The sequence below is a fragment of the Salmo trutta genome, chromosome 9 (assembly GCF_901001165.1).
Source record: "Salmo trutta chromosome 9, fSalTru1.1, whole genome shotgun sequence".
Taxonomy (NCBI): domain Eukaryota; kingdom Metazoa; phylum Chordata; class Actinopteri; order Salmoniformes; family Salmonidae; genus Salmo; species Salmo trutta.
Genome location: NC_042965.1, coordinates 30,033,491 through 30,052,213, shown reverse-complemented (window position 1 = coordinate 30,052,213; position 18,723 = coordinate 30,033,491). Strand labels below are relative to the sequence as shown.

The 18,723-nt window shown below is 41.6% G+C and overlaps 1 protein-coding gene across 2 annotated transcripts in view; it reads left to right on the top strand.

Moving 5' to 3' along the window:
• The window catches only part of LOC115200383 (zinc finger matrin-type protein 4-like), a 201,906-nt gene that overhangs the window by 75,838 nt on the left and 107,345 nt on the right, over positions 1-18,723 (top strand). For both annotated transcript variants that reach the window (XM_029763411.1, XM_029763410.1), the window contains exon 3: positions 12,384-12,473. In XM_029763411.1, coding sequence (XP_029619271.1) covers positions 12,384-12,473 — 90 coding nt within the window. The remainder of the gene's footprint in view (positions 1-12,383; positions 12,474-18,723) is intronic.

Here is an 18,723-nt window from a genome sequence, read left to right as displayed (position 1 = left end):
GCAGCAAAGCACACCCACAACATGATGCTTCCACCCCCGTACTTCACGGTTGGGATGGTGTTCTTTGGCTTGCAAGCCTCACCCTTTTTCTCCAAACATAACAATGGCCAAACAGTTCTATTTTTGTTTCATCAGACCAGAGGACATTTCTCCATAAAGTACGATCTTTGCCCCCATGTTAAATTGCAAACCATAGTCTGGCTTTTTTTATGGCGGTTTTGGAGCAGTGGCTTCTTCCTTGCTGGGCAGCCTTTCAGGTTATGTCGTTATAGGACTCGTTTTACTGTGGATATAGATATTTTTGTACCCGTTTCCTCCAGCATCTTCACAAGGTCCTCTGCGGTTGTTCTGGGATTGATTTGCACTTTTTGCTCCAAATTATGTTAATCTGTAGGAGACAGAACGGGTCCCCTTCCTGAGCGGTATAACGTCTGCGTGGTTCCATGGTGTTTATACTTGCTTACTATTGTATGTACAGATGAACGTGGTACCTTCAGGCGTTTGGAAATTGCTCCCAAGGATGAACCAGACTTGTGGAGGTCTACAATTTTTTTCCTGAGGTCTTGGCTGATTTCTTTTGATTTTCCCATGATATCAAGCAAGAGGCACTACGTTTGAAGGTACACCTCCATCCACAGGTACACCTCCAATTGACTCAAATGATGTAAATTAGCCTATCAGAAGCTTCTAAAGCCATGACATAATTTTCTGGAATTTACCAAGCTGTGTAAAGGCACAGTCAACGTATTGTATGTAAACTTCTGACCCACTGGAATTGTGATACATTAAATCATAAGTGAAGTACTCTGTCTGTAAACAATTGTTGGACAAATTACTTGTGTCATGCACGTAGTAGATGTCCTAACCGACTTGCCAAAACTATAGTTTGTTAACAAGAAGTTTGAACAAGACATTTGTGGAGTGGTTGAAAAACGATTTTCAAGACCTCTGTCTGCCACTGAGGGTGAGTGAGGAACTGAGGGAGGACTACAAACATAACACCCTCGCTAGCACAGGGAATAGAATAAGTATTTGTAAACTTTTGACTTCAACTGTATATTTTGATTTGTTAAACACTTTTTTGGTTACTACATTCAATATGTGTTGTTTAATAGTTTTGATGTCTTAACTATTATTCTACAATGTAGAAAATAGTAAAAGTAAAGAAAAACCCTTGAATGAGTAGGTGTGTCCAAACCTTTGGCTGGTTCTGTCTGTCTGTCTGTCTGTCTGTCTGTCTGTCTGTCTGTCTGTCTGTCTGTCTGTCTGTCTGTCTGTCTGTCTGTCTGTCTGTCTGTCTGTCTGTCTGTCTGTCTGTCTGTCTGTCTGTCTGTCTCTAAAAGAATCTCGATTTTGTGAGCTGGTTTAATTGCTCCTCATGTATCACGGTTGGGATGTTGTTCTTTGGCTTGCAAGCCACGTATCACCCAGTGATGTCTTCTCATTGTTTCACTAGATTAGGCTGTCGCAGTCAGTTGCTGAGAGTTGAGATACTGTACAGCGTTTGTCTGTATGTGAGTAATGTTCACGCTTATTTTTCGCTGTGTATTTAATATTGGCTTGGGAAGTTAATGGGATGGAAACATTCATTCATTTTGTTGACAAAAACCAATACATGAAAATGAGAATCAGGATAATTTTATCAGTAATTGATAATTGAGGAGGTTGAATAGGTAGGGTCTTTTAATAGAGTTAATTTCAATGTAATCTGTGAGATGAAAGGATTGTTGTTCTCACGCCCACCTTTTGAGGCCTTTCAAGATATTTACATGGAAAGTCACGTAATTCTCTGGAGATTTTTCTTCCTCTTTGATGTATGCTAATGATGGACAAACAGCAGATAACTGCATTGCTTTTAATACTGTTGTCATTAAGGACAGTGGCCCATGTTTGGTTTACAGTTACATCATTTTCAAATGGAATATTCAGGTGTGGGAGTCCTGGCAGGAGTCCTTGGCTCATTGCTCAAATACTACCAAGGTAGTGTTTAGGGCGAAAGGTAGCCCAGCGGTTAAAACATTGAGCCAGTAACCAAAAGGTCACTGGTTCGAATACTTGAGCCGACAAGGTGAAAAGAAATCTGTCGATGTGCCCATGAGCAAGGCACTTAACCCTAATATGCTCCAGGGGTGGCGTACTGCTATGGCTGACCCTGTAAAATAACACATTTCACTGCACCTACCCTGTGTATCTACATTATATCTACTGAAAGTTATTCACAATTAAGGACCTGTATGTCAATAGATTAATCATGCCATACAACCATGACCATCACCTCCAACCTGCTAGCTACACACCTCTTCCAAACCTGCGGCCAGGCAAATGTTCTGGAGGTCTATCAAAACAAGACCTTTTTTTACCTCAGTTAACCTCATGTCAAAACATAAACTGCTAACTCTCTCGTTATGATTCTTCAAGATGTTTCGCTAGAGAGTATGTTGATGAGGGCCTCCGAGATACTGTATTACTGTATGTCTTTTCATTTGTTAGTTCTGAGACTGCAGCCTTTACACAACATTTAATTGGAGTTTGTATTCTGTATTAATGAAGCTTTGGGAGCATTCATTATTCTAAATATTGTCTGCAAGATCAATTGTGACTCAGACCCTTTTAATTGGCACTGCTGAACTGAGACAGCGGTATTCTGGTCCCCAATTGCACCCTATTCCCTTTATAGTGCACAACTTTTGACCAGACGTGAATAGGGTGCAATTTGGGACGCTGTCGCGCTATATATTGTATATACTTTTTTTCCTTAATGAAGATTAAACAATTACAGTTAGTCTCAAATTATTCTGACAAGGAAGAGACGGGATAGTGAGACGAATCAAACTGGAATATTTAGCATGAGTTGCAAATCCCCTTTTCAGCCCTGATATAATTCTTTTATGATTTCGTGATTGACTCAACCCCTAAGATGAGGACTTTTGCAGTTTTAATTTAAATATATAATGAACCAAAACCCCCACTTTGCTCAGCCCTGCCAGACATGATCTCCAAAGGATAAGAGAGGCTTGGATTTACAATGTTCTGAATTTCAGCTTTGGTGCATGTCAGGCAAAAAGAGGGCAAAGAAAAAGCTTTGTTCCTTGGGTGTGTTAATTTCCACTGTTACAAATGGCATGAAATTGGGTGTGATCCATCAATGGGTGAGATATAATGGACCCAAAAAGGCATTTTAAAAGGAAATTTGGGTACATTAACATACTTTGACTTTTAATCGTGTAATTTGTCAGGCTTTGTTTGAAGGGAAAATATCTCCTTTCATAAAGGGTAGGAAAGAAGGAAGCAGCCATCCAAATTTGTACTATAATTAATTTCTTTGCTGGTAAAACTTAAGGGTCTGTGCTATCCGGGATCCTTGGAACATCCCTATCCTAAACCCTAACCTTAACCATAACCATTACATAACCCAAACCTTAACCTTGACTTAATCATTTTAAATGTCAACTTCAATGGGGGTAGGGATGTTCCAGGGAACCCGGATAGCACAGACCAAAACTGAAGAAAGCCCCCCGAAGACGATCACTTCCAAACAAATAGAATACTGCAACTGCTAATGGGCAGAACAAAGGCTTTATTCCATGGGGATTAGAAATGAGGTCTAATGTGAGGGGCTATCAGAGAGGGCAAACCGAACATTGGAGGCGTCCCAGGCCATAGTAGGTAGTTTTTAAAGCACTATTTCCTTTTAGATCCATATCTTAGAGGTTTGATCGAACACCAGTTTGTCCCTCAAATCCCATGCTTTCAACCTATTAGTTATTTATATTTTCCAGGGCCTGGCTTTTCATGACATGGTCACTGGTTTTGGAAATAGATTTTTGTTGTTGTTGTATCCGATACTGTTGATCATTCACATGCACACACTCGAGCTCACACACGTTATGTTCTTCTATCCTCGTGGGGACCTATAATTAATATCAATATCCATAAAAAATCCTATTTTCCCTAACCTTAACCCGTAACCCAAACCTAACTCCTAAACCTAACCACTAACCCCTTTTCCTTACCCTAATTGTAACCCTAAACCTAACCCCTAAACTTAAAATAGCCTTTGTCCTCATGGGGATGTGGGAAATGTCCCAACGAGGGAGAATTTTCCTTGTTTTACTATCCTTGCACGCGCACACACAGTGAGACACTTAATGTTACCGTTATCTCACTTCATTATCAATTTTAAATGGAGTCTGCTACATTTTTCTGACTAAAGTGGTACTAATAGCCATTAGCCTGTCAGTGAGGTTGTCGCTTGTGATTATGTTCCCGGTCCTCATGTCTCTCATTGGCAATGGTCTCTCCATACTCTCCATGTCCACAATATCAGTCAGGACTTTAACGTAGCTTCTTGTGAACTGCTGCACATACGAGTTGAAGGATTTAAAAGGTAATCACTCGTCCTCCCACCCAACAACTACGTGTTTTACCTCAAGCACCTAGTACTGAACTCAGAAACGAGCTGAGTGCTGTTATATCCATGATATTTTTAACATGGATAATTATCCTCTGTTCCGATCAGACATACTCAACATACAGTATACTGCACACTGAACTTTACATGTGTACTGTAACATTGTTACAAAATAGCCCGCCCAAAAAAAAAGTTTGGATGGCATGTTCCATTTCCATGATCCGTGCTCCATTTGTTCCAGCGGCGTAGTTTGATTCCCTTATCTTGTTGTCATTGAGCAGCTTCAGAGCTCATCTCTAAGCTCATCCTGTAAACACATCCTCCCCATGCCACTTCCTTTAAGCCGATGACATGACAGACAATTAGAGTTTGCTCATTTCTAATGTGGGAGGTTTTGTAGGAAGATAGAAGTCGTGGCCCTCTATGTTTGTGAGTTCATGGCAGGTACTGTCCACTGCAATCTTTTCTGTGTTTTTTGGTAGGAGTTGAAGAATTGCTATTCTTGTCTGTCTGGCTTAGTTTCATGACAGCATTCTGTCAAGTGTCTAGGGGAGCGCTCCCTCTCCCATCGTCAACTGATCTACAGGCGTTGTCGGCACAATGCTCTCCATCCGGCCAAGTGGTTCTTGCTCTCATATGCAAGACCACTCAGCAGCCGCCATGCTGTCAGTCTGGGTGTGTTTGAACTGTAAAAGGCTGATTATGTCAGGAGGACTACAAATGGACAGATAGGATAGGTATCAAGGCAAAACATTTGATGAATTGGAAAGATGGGTGTTTACTGAAAACAACTTTATTTCAATATAGTGTTCCAAAAACAAATTGGTTTCCGATTCAACATGCTCTCCATTGAAGTTCTGTGATTACTGTTATTAATGTACTGTATATCCAAGTAAGAAGGCATCTTAGAAAGTGTGATTGAATTTGACTGTTAGTGAATATGATGAACACGAACTGACACGGACAGAAAGTGGATGGAACTGTAGAGGGAGAGGTTGACAAAAAGGGACATTCAGATAACTAATAGAGGATGACTGCAGGTTCTGCTGGTGGGTGTAGCAACTTTTCAGCTCCTCCAAATCGAGCTCATCATGGGGGCTCACATACAGCCACATCAATTAGTCCACCACTGTGTCCCATTTGACTGTACAGAGCCTGACGGCGTGCTTCTCTGCTCTGCTCTTGGTTATGTCCCAAATGGCACCTTATTCCCTATATAGTGCACTACGTTTGATCAGAGCAATGTGGGCCCTGCACAAAAGTAGTGTACAACATAGGGAGTAGGGTGCCATTTGGGACACTGCACTGCTCTGCACTCATCCATTCAGGAAACAGCTGGTGTCTGATGAATCCTTAACCAACAGCTATGTGCAGAAAACACAAGAAAGAAGCAGCACTTCACCACAGAGTCTCTCGTAGCTGATTTGATTCTAGATGAAGAGATTATTCATGACTGAATGGGGAGGATGGAATAGAATATTGTAGAAAAGACATGATGGTAGGAATGTTGTAGGAGGTCGTTAACATCACAAAAAAAGTTGCCTCAGTAGGAACACACTACGTTTTGGGGTGCTGGACTATGAATAAACTAATTTGCAGCGTCAATTATCTATGATATGTCCTGAAACACCCTGTTAACTGTAATCATCAGGGTATTGATGAAACGACATGCTAAATACGGTATAGGATGTTAGACGTTGTAAACCAGACACAGTTGCGTTATACAATGGTACATAGCTTTTGCTTTTCTTGATGCCAACGATTGCCAAATAGGCTAGTTTTTCAAAGTGTGTCTATAAGGTTTTCAAATATTTTGAACTCCCTGCAAATGCACTTGCGATTATGTCCTCACCAACACATAGTTAGCTTGGTGTTTTTGAAGTAAGCAACTTATAATAATGAGATAATTTGTCCCAGAATGTGGTCAATGCTTGGCATTTTTCTCGGGGACAGAGGAGAGCTCTATGTAATAATACTGTATTTATTCACACACGTACACATACACACACACACTGACAGGAAGGGGATTCAGCGACATGACAGCCGCTCAGCCACAGCCCCATCCTCACTGGAGTGTCTCTCTCTGGAGTGTCTCTCTCTGGAATTTACCTGACCCACTCTGTGTCAATGCTGGTTTGTCTGATTCTGACTTCTTTACATAATGAGGACTCCTCAAGGGCTGCTAGCCTGCTCCATTACCCAGCAGGCCCACTTGTCCGAGCAAAATCAGAACAAACTTAAGGGTTGGCTCATTTAAATTGCTCCAATTAGTTCCCAGGAGGTAGGCCGGCCGGTCTGCCATGTCATGACGTTACATAACAGTAACAGCCATATTAGCAAGCAGTTAGCTCACTATGATGACTGCAGATGTTGCTAACAGGTCACATTATGGCTGTGAGTGAGCAAGCAGTATTGACTTGTAGCATCCAACATGACAAAAAAATATATAGCAATGCCACAGTCATGCAAACAAAAATGAATGTTGTTGGATCTAGATTCATAGAAAATTGTAAGTTAATGAAAATGCTAAGTAATTGCATAGTTTACTGGTACTCTAATCACTTCAGACACAAGGATCATCAACACAATCACAACCTTTTACCATCATGATGATATTTGTATTATTTTGTTTCATGCAGTCTCGCCCCCTGGTCTCTGTATCTGCCTCCCAACTGCCACCCTATTCCCTATTTAGTGCACTACTTTTGCCCAGAGTAGTGCACCATATGTGCCATTTGGGATGCAGACTGCCTCTAGTGGGCAGACAAGGACCAGACCAGAGGGTGGATGGGCTGGGGAATCTGCCCAGGGTCCATTGGGCAGAGAGTAGATTATATCCAGAGGTATCCCCCCCTCCCCCAGGGCACAGAGAGCATATAGCCTCTATGATCAACTTACTGATGTAGTGGTAATGCAATATGGATTTTTTTTCTGGCCTGATTATGTCAACTCTGTAAAAACAAAGGCACCTGGGACTTCCTTCCTGCTACCAGCAGTTTATTTATATCGGCAGCAGCGGCTGGTCACGTAGACTCTCCATGGAGATATCATCACCAATGCCATCAGAAGTGGAGATTCTCTATGAGCAGGTTTCACTCGTCTCACATTGGGTTTTCACTCATCCTCCACAACTGTACGTTCTTCTGAGTTTCCCCAGGCTCCTATCCCCATTTATAGTTTGCGCTCCAAATGGCAACATTTTCCCTACATAGTGCACTACTTTTGAACAGATCCTTGTGGGCAGTTGGTGTCTTTCAGTGCATTTAGGTCTTCTCTTGCCATTAGGTTGGTTGTATGTAGGCTGTGTTCCAATGCTCTAGTTAGTAAAAGTAGAACAGCCCCTTAGCTCATATCAGACGGTGCAGATGGATGCAGCATAGGAGAGTGTCACAAATGATATCAAAGGAAGAGACCGTATCAGAGGAAAATGCTCTCGGAGCATACTGAGAGATTGGCAGAGAGAGAGCCTCTGAATGATCATTTTATTCCCTTCCTGTTATGTGTTTGAGCCTCAATAACCTTCCTCCTGCCACTGATGCCTGATAGTTCATTTTTCAGGCTCAGAGTGCATTAGCCCAGCCATAAACAAGAAAAACAAATAGATTTCTCAGGACCATTCTCCTCCATCTGAGCTGAAAATGCGTTTGTCTGCCGTCTCTGTGGTTGTGTCCTAAATTACTATGTATTCCCTATATAGGGCATTACTTTTGACCGTAGCCCTGGACCCTGGTCAAAAGTAGTGCACTATATAGGGAATAGGGTGCCATTTGGTATGCATCCTGCGTCTCTGTAAAGACAATCTGGGAGTCGTCTGTCGGACTGTCACGCTGCATGGGCGCTCTTCCTTGTTATATCAGAGTGGAAAGAGAAACTACCTCTCTCTTCAAGATGAAATTAAGGTTTTTAAAAGTCATTCCTGCGTTGAAACACTTCAACCCCTTTGAACCCTTCCTTAATTTTTGGGAGCTTGGAAACCTGTAGTCGAGTGGAATTATTTGAAGATAAACTGAATGGGGAATCGATTGCCCTCCATCACTCTATCCTCACCTCACCCCTCTTTTCCTTCATCCATCCCTCCGTCCCCACCCTAGCCCAGAAGCTGCTCTGTCTGCTGCCAAAGTGGAGGGATCAATGGGTCTGTGATCTGATAAGGGCCTTTTGCTCCTTTAATGGAAGCTGCAGTAATTATTAATGGAATCCAGTGTCAGACAGGGGCTGGGTCCAAAATGGCACCATATATTCTCTCTTGATATATATATATACACTGAGTGTTCAAAACATTAGGATCACCTGCTCTTTCCATGGCATCGACTGACCAGGTGAATCCTGGTAAAAGCTATGATCCCTTATTGATGTAATTTGTTAAATCCACTTCAATCAGTGTAGATAAAGGGCAGACAGGATAAAGAAGCATTTTTAAGGCTTGAGACATGGATTGTGTGTGTTCCATTCATAGGGTGAATGGGCAAGACAAAATATTTAAGTACCTTTTGAACCAGGTAGTAGGTGCCAGGTGCCCCGGTTTGTGTCAAGAACTGCAACGCTGCTGGGTTTTCATGCTCAACAGTTTCCCCTGTGTATCAAGACTGGTCCACCACCCAAACGACATCCAGCCAACTTGACACAACTGTGGGACGCGTTAGAGTAACATTGGCCAGAATCACTTTGGAACACTGTCGGTACCTTGTAGAGTCCATGCCCCGACGAATTGAGACTGTTCTGAGGGCAAAAGGAATGGCAACTCAATTTTGTGAATGTGATCCTAATGTTTTGTACACTCAGTGTATATTCTCTCAGTACACTAAACACAAATATAAACGCAACATGCAACAATTTCAAAGATTTTATTAAGTTACAGTTCATTTAAGGAAATCAGTCAATTCAAATGAATGTATTAGGTCCTAACCTATGGATTTCACATGACTGGTCATAGATACCTTTAAAAAAAGGTAAGGGCGTGGATCAGAAAACCAGTCAGTATCTGATGTGACCACCATTTGCATCATGCAGTACGACACATCTCCTTCGCATAGAGTTGATCAGGCTGTTGAATGTTGTCCCACCCCTCATCAATGGCTGTGCGAAGTTGCTGGATATTTGCAGGAACTGGAACCCACTGTTGTACACGTTGATCGAGAGAATTCCAAACTTGCTCAATGGGTGATATGTCTGAGGATGCAGGTGGAATAACTGGGACATTTTCAGCATCCAGGAATTGTGTACAGATCCTTGCGACATGGAGCGGTGCATTATTATGCTGAAACAAGCGGTGATGGCATCGCATTAATGGCAAGACAATGGACTTCAAACTGCTCGCCCACACGATGCCATACACGCTATCTGCCCGGTACAGTTGAAACCGGGTTAATCCGTGAAGAGCACACTTCTCCAGTGTGCCAGTGACCATCAAAGGTGAGCATTAGCCGACTGAATTCAACTATGACGCCGAACTGCAGTCAGGTCAAGGCCCTAGTGAGGACAACGAGCACGCAAATTAGCTTCCCTGAGACGTTTCTGACAGCTTGTGCAGAAAATCTTTGATTGTGCAAAGCCACAGTTTCATCAGCTGTCCGGGTGGCTGTTCTCAGACCATCCCGCAGGTGAAGAAGCCGGATGGGGAGGTCCTGGGCTGGCGTGGTTACACGTGGTCTGCGGTTGTGAGGCTGGTAATGCTAAATTCTTTAAAAAGATGTTGAAACAGCTTATAGTAGATAAATGAACATTAAATTATCTGGCAACAGCTGTGGTGGACATTCCTACAGTCAGCATGGCAATTGCACGCACCCTCAAAACTTGAGACATATGTGGCATTGTGTTATGTGACAAAACTGCATATTTTTATTGTCCTCAGAACAAGGTACACCTGTAATGATTATGCTGTTTAATCAGCTTCTTGATATGCCACACCTATCAGGTGGATGGATTATCTTGGCAAAGGAGAAATGCTCACTAACATTGTTTGTACCCAACATTTATGGGATCTTTCAGCTCATGAAACATGGTTACCAACACTTTTGCATGTTGTGTTTATATTTTTGTTCAGTATATACAGTGCCTTCGGAAAGTATTCAGACCCCTTGACTTTTTCTACATTTTGTTACATTACAGCCTTATTCTAAAATTGATTAAATTGTTTTTTCCCCTCATCAATCTACACACAATACCCCATAATGGCAAAGCAAAAACAGATTTTTTTGAAGTTAGCAAATGTGTATATATAAAAAAAAGATATCAGATTTACTTAAGTTTTCAGACCCTTTAGTCAGTACTTTGTTGAAGCAGCTTTGGCAACGATTACAGCATCGAGTCTTCTTGGGTATGACGCTACAAGCTTGGCACACCTGTATTTGGGGAGTTTCTCCCACTTTTTCTGCAGATCCTCTCAGCTCTGTCAGGCTGGCAGGCTGGATGGGGAGCATTGCTGCACAGCTATTTTCAGGTCTCTCCAGAGATGTTCGATCGGGTTCAAGTCTGGGCTCTAGCTGTGTCCGAAGCCACATTGTCTTGGCTGTGTGCTTAGGGTTGTTCTCCTGTTGGAAGGTGAACCTTCGCCCCAGTCTGAGGTCCTGAGCGTTCTAGAGCAGGTTTTCATCAAGGATCTCACTGTACTTTGGTCCGTTCATTCTTGCATCGATCCTGACTAGTCTTCCAGTCTCTGCCGCTGAAAAACATCCCCACAGCATGATCCTGCCACCATGCTTCACCGTAGGGATGGTGCCTGGTTTCCTCCAGACGTGACCCTTGGCATTCAGGCCATAGGGTTCAATCTTGGTTTCATCAGACCAGAGAATCTTGTTTCTCATGGTCTGAGAGTCTTTAGGTGCCTTTTGGCAAACTCCAAGCGGGCTGTCATGTGCCTTTTACTGAGGAGGGGCTTCTGTCTGGCAACTCTACCATAAAGACCTGATTCATGGAGTGCTGCAGAGATGGTTATCTTCTGGAAGGTTGTTCCATCTCCACAGAGGAACTCTAGAGCTCTGTCAGAGTGACCATCAGGTTCTTGGTCACCTCCCTAACCAAGGCCCTTCTACACCGATTGCTCAGTTTGGCCGGGCGGCCAGCTCTAGGAAGAGTCTTGGTGGTTCCGAACTTCTTCCATTTTAAGAATGATGGAGGCCACTGTGTTCTTGTGGACCTTTAACGCAGCAGAAATGTTTTGGTACTCTTCCCCAGATCTGTGCCTTGACACAATCCTGTCTCTGAGTTCTATGGACAATTCCTTCGACCTCATGGCTTGCTGTTTGCTCTGACATACACTGTCAACTGGGGGAATGTTATAAAGACAGGTGTTCGCCTTTCCAAATCATGTCCAATTAATTGAATTTACCACAGGTGGACTCCAATCAAGTTGTTTAAACATCTCAAGGATGGTCAATGGAAACAGGATGCACCTGAGCTCAATTTTGAGTCTGAATATTTATGTAAATATGGTTTCTGTTTTTTATTTGTAATACATTTGCAATAATTTGTTTTCACTTGGTAATTATAGGGTATTGTGTGTAGATTGCTGAGGAAAAATGTTTTATTTAATAGATTTTAGAATAAGGCTGTAACATAACAAATTGTGGAAAAAGTCAAAGGGTCTGAATACTTTCCGAAGGCACTGTATAAATTCTCTAGATAGTCTCTATATAAATTCTCTATATAAATTCTCTACTTTTGAGGGCCCATAGGACTCTATGTAGGGTATAGTGTGCCATTCGGTCAGTCACCAGGTTTTTCTTTCCATAATACAATCTCTTAGTAAGTCTGAATCATTCAACCACACAGTTCTCAGATGCGCAGTATGGCACTGCTTTTGGAAGACATTCAATACATGCAATATAAACATTTAATATGTCTTTAATCTAGACATGCAATTCGTGTGAAAGCTTTGGGGGGGGGGGTTCATATGAAGAAAAACATGAATGATGGTCTTTTCATGATGTTTCTAACCTTCATTGTGTTTTATCTCCCCTTTTTTCCTTTCTAGAGTCGGAAACATGCCAATAAAGTACGGCTGTATTACATGCTACATCCCGTGGATGGAGGCTGCCCAGCTAAGAAACTCAGAACAGACAATGTGAGTACGACACTGCCTCTACACAAAGGTGCTATATACAACCTAAAAGGGTTCTTCAGCTGTCCCCATAAGTGAACCGTTTGAAGAACACTTTTTGGCTCCAGGTAGAACCTTTTTGGTTCAGAGGGTTTTACCTTTTGGAACCCTTTTTTCTAAGAGTGTAGTAGTGTCCATTATACATCTCACTATCATATGTGATTTCACACTTTTACAATAGTAAGAATTGGATAACAGAGTGGAAGTTTTTGAAAAATGAATGGCCCTATAGATAGGAACTCATATCATCTCTGCCTTCGATGCACTCACTGACAGTCAGAGGAGTGTTAAACCTTTCTGTCTTAATGGACATTCCTGTTATTGATTCCTACCCCTGTGTCTTGACCTTCTTGCCTCTTGTCAGAGTGATGAATAGATATGTAGTAACACATTTCTGCTTGGCTGAACCAACCGACGTGGAAGTGACAATGAACTGAAAGCCACATGTTGTCAGAGCAGAGCAGTTTTCTGTTAAGTGAAAAGAGCACATTTAGACTGTATCCCAAATGGCACCCTACCCACTGGGTGCAAACCGGTTGTATCAACATTGTTTCCACGTCATTTCAATGAAATGATGTTGAACCAACGTGGAATAGACATTGAATTGATGTCGTAGTGGGCTTTGGTCAGAAGTAGTGAACTATTAAGTGAATAGGGTGCAACATGTCTCCTATGTAAATGGTATTTTGACACCTGTAATTATGTTCTGCAATCAGACACCGGTTGATACATTTGAGTCATTTATCCAGAGCGACTTACGTGCATACATTTCATACTTTTTTTCTTCTCCATACTGGTTCCCCGTGGGAATCGAACTCACAACCCTGGCTTTGCAAGCACCATGCTCTACCAACTGAGCCACACTGGATATGTGTGGGTTGTGATGCTTGTGCTTAAAGTCTTCCTTCTTGTCCTTCTTGGTGGTGCACAATTGGGTTTGTGCTTGCTAGCGTGCTCAAAGCTTTCACTGAGCCAAGACAAAGAAACAGAGACAAACAGACAAGCTATTTGCAGGTGTGCTTTCTGTTCTGCATAAGGATAAAACCTGCAGCATTTGTGTCTCATCAGCTTTCTGCACAGTGGCTACAGTATCATACTTCTGTGAAATAAGGGTTTATGTAATATTATCATATCAATGTGCGTATGCTGGGCTTTTGATGTTGAGATCCATTGGTGTTGTGGGGAGATGGTGGCGGTGAGAACAGGGCCATTGCAGTAGTGTCAGATTGGGAGTGTGTAGATCAGTCAGGAGAAGAGCCTCAGACTCAGGTCTCAACTGTGATTAGTCTGTCTGCCAGCTATCAGTCAAGGAGATCTTCTCCTCTGGACCTGATGAGGACTCCTCTAGGGAAAGAGCTCTATCCCTCTCTCTCCTCCTCCTCTCTTTTCTATGTTTGTGTTTGTCTTTCACTCCCTTTCTCTCTCGCCTCCCCTTTCTCCTCCTCTCTGTCTCACACTCTCTTTCTCTCTGTCTTTCTCTCTGCCTTCCTTCCTTCATTCCATCTGGTCGGGTCTGGTCTGGTCTGGTCTGGTCTGTCTGTCTGTCTGTCTGTCTCAATTCAATTTCAATTTAAGGGCTTTATTGGCATAGGAAACATATGTTTACATTGCCAAAGCAAGTGAAATATATAATAAATAAAAGTGAAATAATGAACAGTAAACATCACACTCAAAAGTTCCAAAATAATAAATTACAAATGTTATATTATGTCTATATACAGTGTTGTAACGATGTGCAAATAGTACAAAAGGGAAAATAAATATTGGTTGTATTTATAATGGTGGTTGTTCTTCACTGGTTGTCATTTTCTTGTGGCACCAGGTCACAAATCTTGTTGCTGTGATGGCAAACTGGTATTTCACCCAACAGATACGGGAGTTTATCAAAATTGGATTTGTTTTCTAATTCTTTGTGTAATCTGAGGGAAATATGTCGTCATACATTTGGCAGGAGGTTAATAAGTGCAACTCAGTTTCCACTTAATTTTGTGGGCAGTGTGCGCATAGCCCATCTTCTCTTGAGAGACAGATCTGCCTCTCTCAATAGCAAGGCTATGCTCACGGAGTCTGTAGATAGTCAAAGCTTTCCTTACTTTTGGGTCAGGTATTCTGCCACTGTGTACTCTCTGTTTTAGAATTCAAGTTTGATCAGTTTTTTTGGTTAATTATTTCCAATGTGTCAAGTCATATTTTTTTTGTTCTCTCAGGATTTGTTTGGGTCTAATGGTGTTGCTGTCCTGGGGCCTGTTTGTGAACAGAGCCCCAGGACCAGCTTGCTTAGGGGAGTCTTCTCCAGGTCCATCTCTCTGTAGGACCAGGACCTAATTTGGGAAACCATGTGGTAGAGGGTCTATTTTTTTTATTTAACCTTTATTTAACTAGGCAAGTCAGTTAAGAACAAATTCTTATTTACAATGATGGCCTAGGAACAGTGGGTTAACTGCCTTGTTCAGGGGCAGACAAGATTTTTACCTTGTCTGCTCAGGGATTTGATCTAGCAACCTTTTGGTTACTGGCCCAACGCTCTAACCACTAGGCTACTTGTCTCCCCAGGTGGCTAAAAATATATTAGATATCCCACTTTGACTTTGAGACCAGTAGATTTAGCTACAGTTCTATACTATAAGATACCATAACTGTATTGTCCATTTACATGGGAATTCATCTATTTGAGATGCCTTGTTGATCCAACTTCAATGCTTTAGGTAAAAACATGTCCTATGTTCAGTGGTTTTGAGCAATAACTTTGCTGTTGGATTTCTCAAATAGTGAGTTCTCTTTGATGACTACGAGTTTACATAAATATCAAAACACCCAAGAGATATATATATATATAAAATACACCATGCAGACCAGTAAAATGTATTACCCACTGTAGCGTGCATGCAATCCTCGATAGGGGGATTAGTAGTTATTCATTTCCCTACATGAACAAAATAAACAGCCTCCAAAAATGGCATCCAGGGGAATAGGTTGCTGGAGGTAGCTGGGGCAAATATTTGTTTTCTACGGCTCTATTTTACCTTTTCAGCTGCTTTCAAGATCAAAGCTCCCATGCTGTTGTGTATTGTGGATCGACGGCCTCTGTAATCAGTGTATTCTCTGTGTTAGCAGTGAAAGCTGTGCTCTCATGCTCTGAGTCTGTGATGCTGCATCACTGAGCAACACACCAGACTGGAAAACTGCACTGGTCCACCTTTCATAGCTAAGGTTGATGTTCTGTGTCATCCAGTGTAGTTAAGGCTGGGATTTTGGCTGGGTTTGTATTGTCTAAAATGTATGATATATTTTCAACCGTATAATTGCTTGAATCATAGATTTAATGAAATCAGAACCGTGAAGGAGAGGTACAGCACCAGTCAAAAGTTTGGACACACCTACTCATTCTTTATTTTTACTATTTTCTACATTGTAGAATAATACTGAAGATATCAAAACTTTAAAATAGCAACCAGCAGCATACCACCCTGCATCCCACTGCTGGCTTGCTTCTGAAGCTAAGCAGGGTTGGTCCTGGTTGGTCCCTGGATGGGAGACCAGATGCTGCTGGAAGTGGTGTTGAAGGGCAAGTAGGATGCACCCTTTCCTCTCGTCTAAAGTCTAAAAAAATATCCCAATTCCCCAGGGCAGTGATTGTGGACATTGCCTTGTGTAGGGTGCACCTTTTGGATGGGACGTTAAACAGGTGTCTTGACTCTCTGTGGTCACTAAAGATCCCATAGCACTTATTGTAAGAGTAGGGGTGTTAACCCTGGTGTCCTGGCTAAATTCCCAATCTGGCCTTCATACCATCATGGCCACCTAATCTTCCCCCGGTTGTTATTGAGAATGTGTTCTCTGTTAACTTGCATGGTAAAATAAGGGTTAAATAAAAATATTCAGAAAATATGGTATCATGTAGTAACCAAAAAAGTGTTAAACAAATCAATATATTTTAGATTATTCAAAATGGCCACCCTCTGCCTTGATGACAGCTTTGCACACTCTTGGCATTCTCTTAACCAGCTTCACCTGGAATGCTTTTCCAACAGTCTTGAAGGAGTTCCCACATATGCTGAGCACTTGTTGGCTGCTTTTCCTTCACTCTGCTGTCCAACTCATCCCAAACCATCTCAATTGGGTTGAGGTTAGGTGATTGCGGAAGTACTCCATCATTCTCCTTCTTGGTCAAATAGCCCTTACACAGCCTGGAGGTGTGTTAGGTCATTGTCCTGTTGAAAAATAAATGATAGTCCCACAAAGCGCAAACCAAATGGGATGTCGTATCTCTGAAGAATGCTGTGGTAGCCATGCTGGTTAAGTGTGCCTTGAATTCTAAATAAATCACAGACAGTGTCACCAGTAAAGCCCCCCCACACCATCACACCTCCTTCTCCATGCTTCATGGTGGGAACTACACATGTGGCGATAATCCGCTCACCTACTCTGTGTCTCACAAAGACACAGCGGTTGGAACCAAAAATCACAAATTTGGACTCATCCGACCAACAGATAGATTTCCACCGGTCTAATGTCCATTGCTCGTGTTTCTTGGCCCAAGCAAGTCTCTTATTATTATTGGTGTCCTTTAGTAGGGGTTTCTTTGCAGCAATTCGACCATGAAGGCCTGATTCACGCAGTCTCTTCTGAACAGTTGATGTTAAGATCTGAGGTGCAGTTCATTCTAATAAACTTATCCTCTGCAGCAGAGGTAACTCTGGGTCTTCCTTTCCTGTGGTGATCCTCAGCAGGGTCAGTTTAATCATAGCTCTTGATAGTTTTTGTGACTGCACTTGAAGAAACGTTCAAAGTTCTTGAAATGTTCTGCATTGACTGACCTTCATGTCTTAAAGTAATGATGGACTGTCATTTCTCTTTGCTTATTTGAGCTTTTCTTGCCATAATATGGACTTGGTCTTTTACCAAATAGGGCTATCTTCTGTATACCATCCTACCTTTTCACAGCACAAGTGATTGGCTCAAACACATTAAGAAGGAAAGAAATTCCACAAATTAACTTTCTACAAGGCACACCTGTTAATTGAAATGCATTCCAGGTGACTACCTCATGAAGCTGGTTGAGAGAATGCTCAGAGTGTGCAAGCTGTCGTCAAGGCGAAGGGTGGTTACTTTGAAGAATATTTTGATTTGTTTAACACTTTTTTGGGTTACTACATGATTCCATGTGTGTTATTTCATAGTTGTGATGTGTTACAATTTTCTACATAGTAGAAAAGTAGTTAAGAAAGAAAAACCCTTGAATGAGTAGGTGTGTCCAAACTTTTGATTGATACTGTATGTTTACGTTGATGGAAAGTGTTTTATCAGTGAGAAATGTCTGGCCTGTTCAAAAGTAGTGCAATATATAGGGAATAGGGTGCAAATTTGGGATGCACACTGAGTATTTACATCCACTACATTTTCTCTAAGCAACCAGATATGGAGGGGCATTGGCCTATGACTGAAACTACAGATAATGAGTCTCGGAGATGCAGCATATTCCAGTTTCTCTCAGCCTTGAACATCCCACAATGAGCAAGTTTTTTTATATCTCATAACGTCACAAGCCTCTGATATCAGCATAATCCAGTGAAAAATAGCTGAGTTAGATAATTGAATGCTCTTTCATTTTGTGGAGATGAGATCATTCAGATGAGAAGCAAAGCAGATTTGACATATAGCAAGCAGGGCGGGAATATATGCATATTTAATATATTAAAACCTGGAATAACCTTTGTAGTTACTTAGCAATGGAATTACAAAGAGTCAATTAAGAAATTCTGAGATTGTTTTAGAGCATGGTTTTTCATTGTTTTCATTTACTTTCTTTGAAAGGACATAGTGTGTGAGCATTCATGCTTACATATTAGTTCAGGGAGTGCATACATAATGGGGATGAGGGGGTCTCGTATGCTGCAGCAATCCCCTTCACTTAAGGCCAGGCACCACAGGCTGAAATGACTTTTTTGCTTCTACTCATCCATTTTGAGATTTGTTGTTTTTTTGGTCCATTAATATTAGTATTTTCAAAAAGTTAACATAAAAAGTTCAAAACTTGATGAAAATGTTTATTTTCTTTAGTTTATCATACTACTGTCCTCAACATTTTAATGAATGTTAACCACTTAGAAATGTACATACATCAATAATTTCAAAGCTCATTACATTAAATTACACATAATTTAAAAGCCCATTTCATAGAGAGTGTTACAAATTGGTCTATATTTAGTAACTT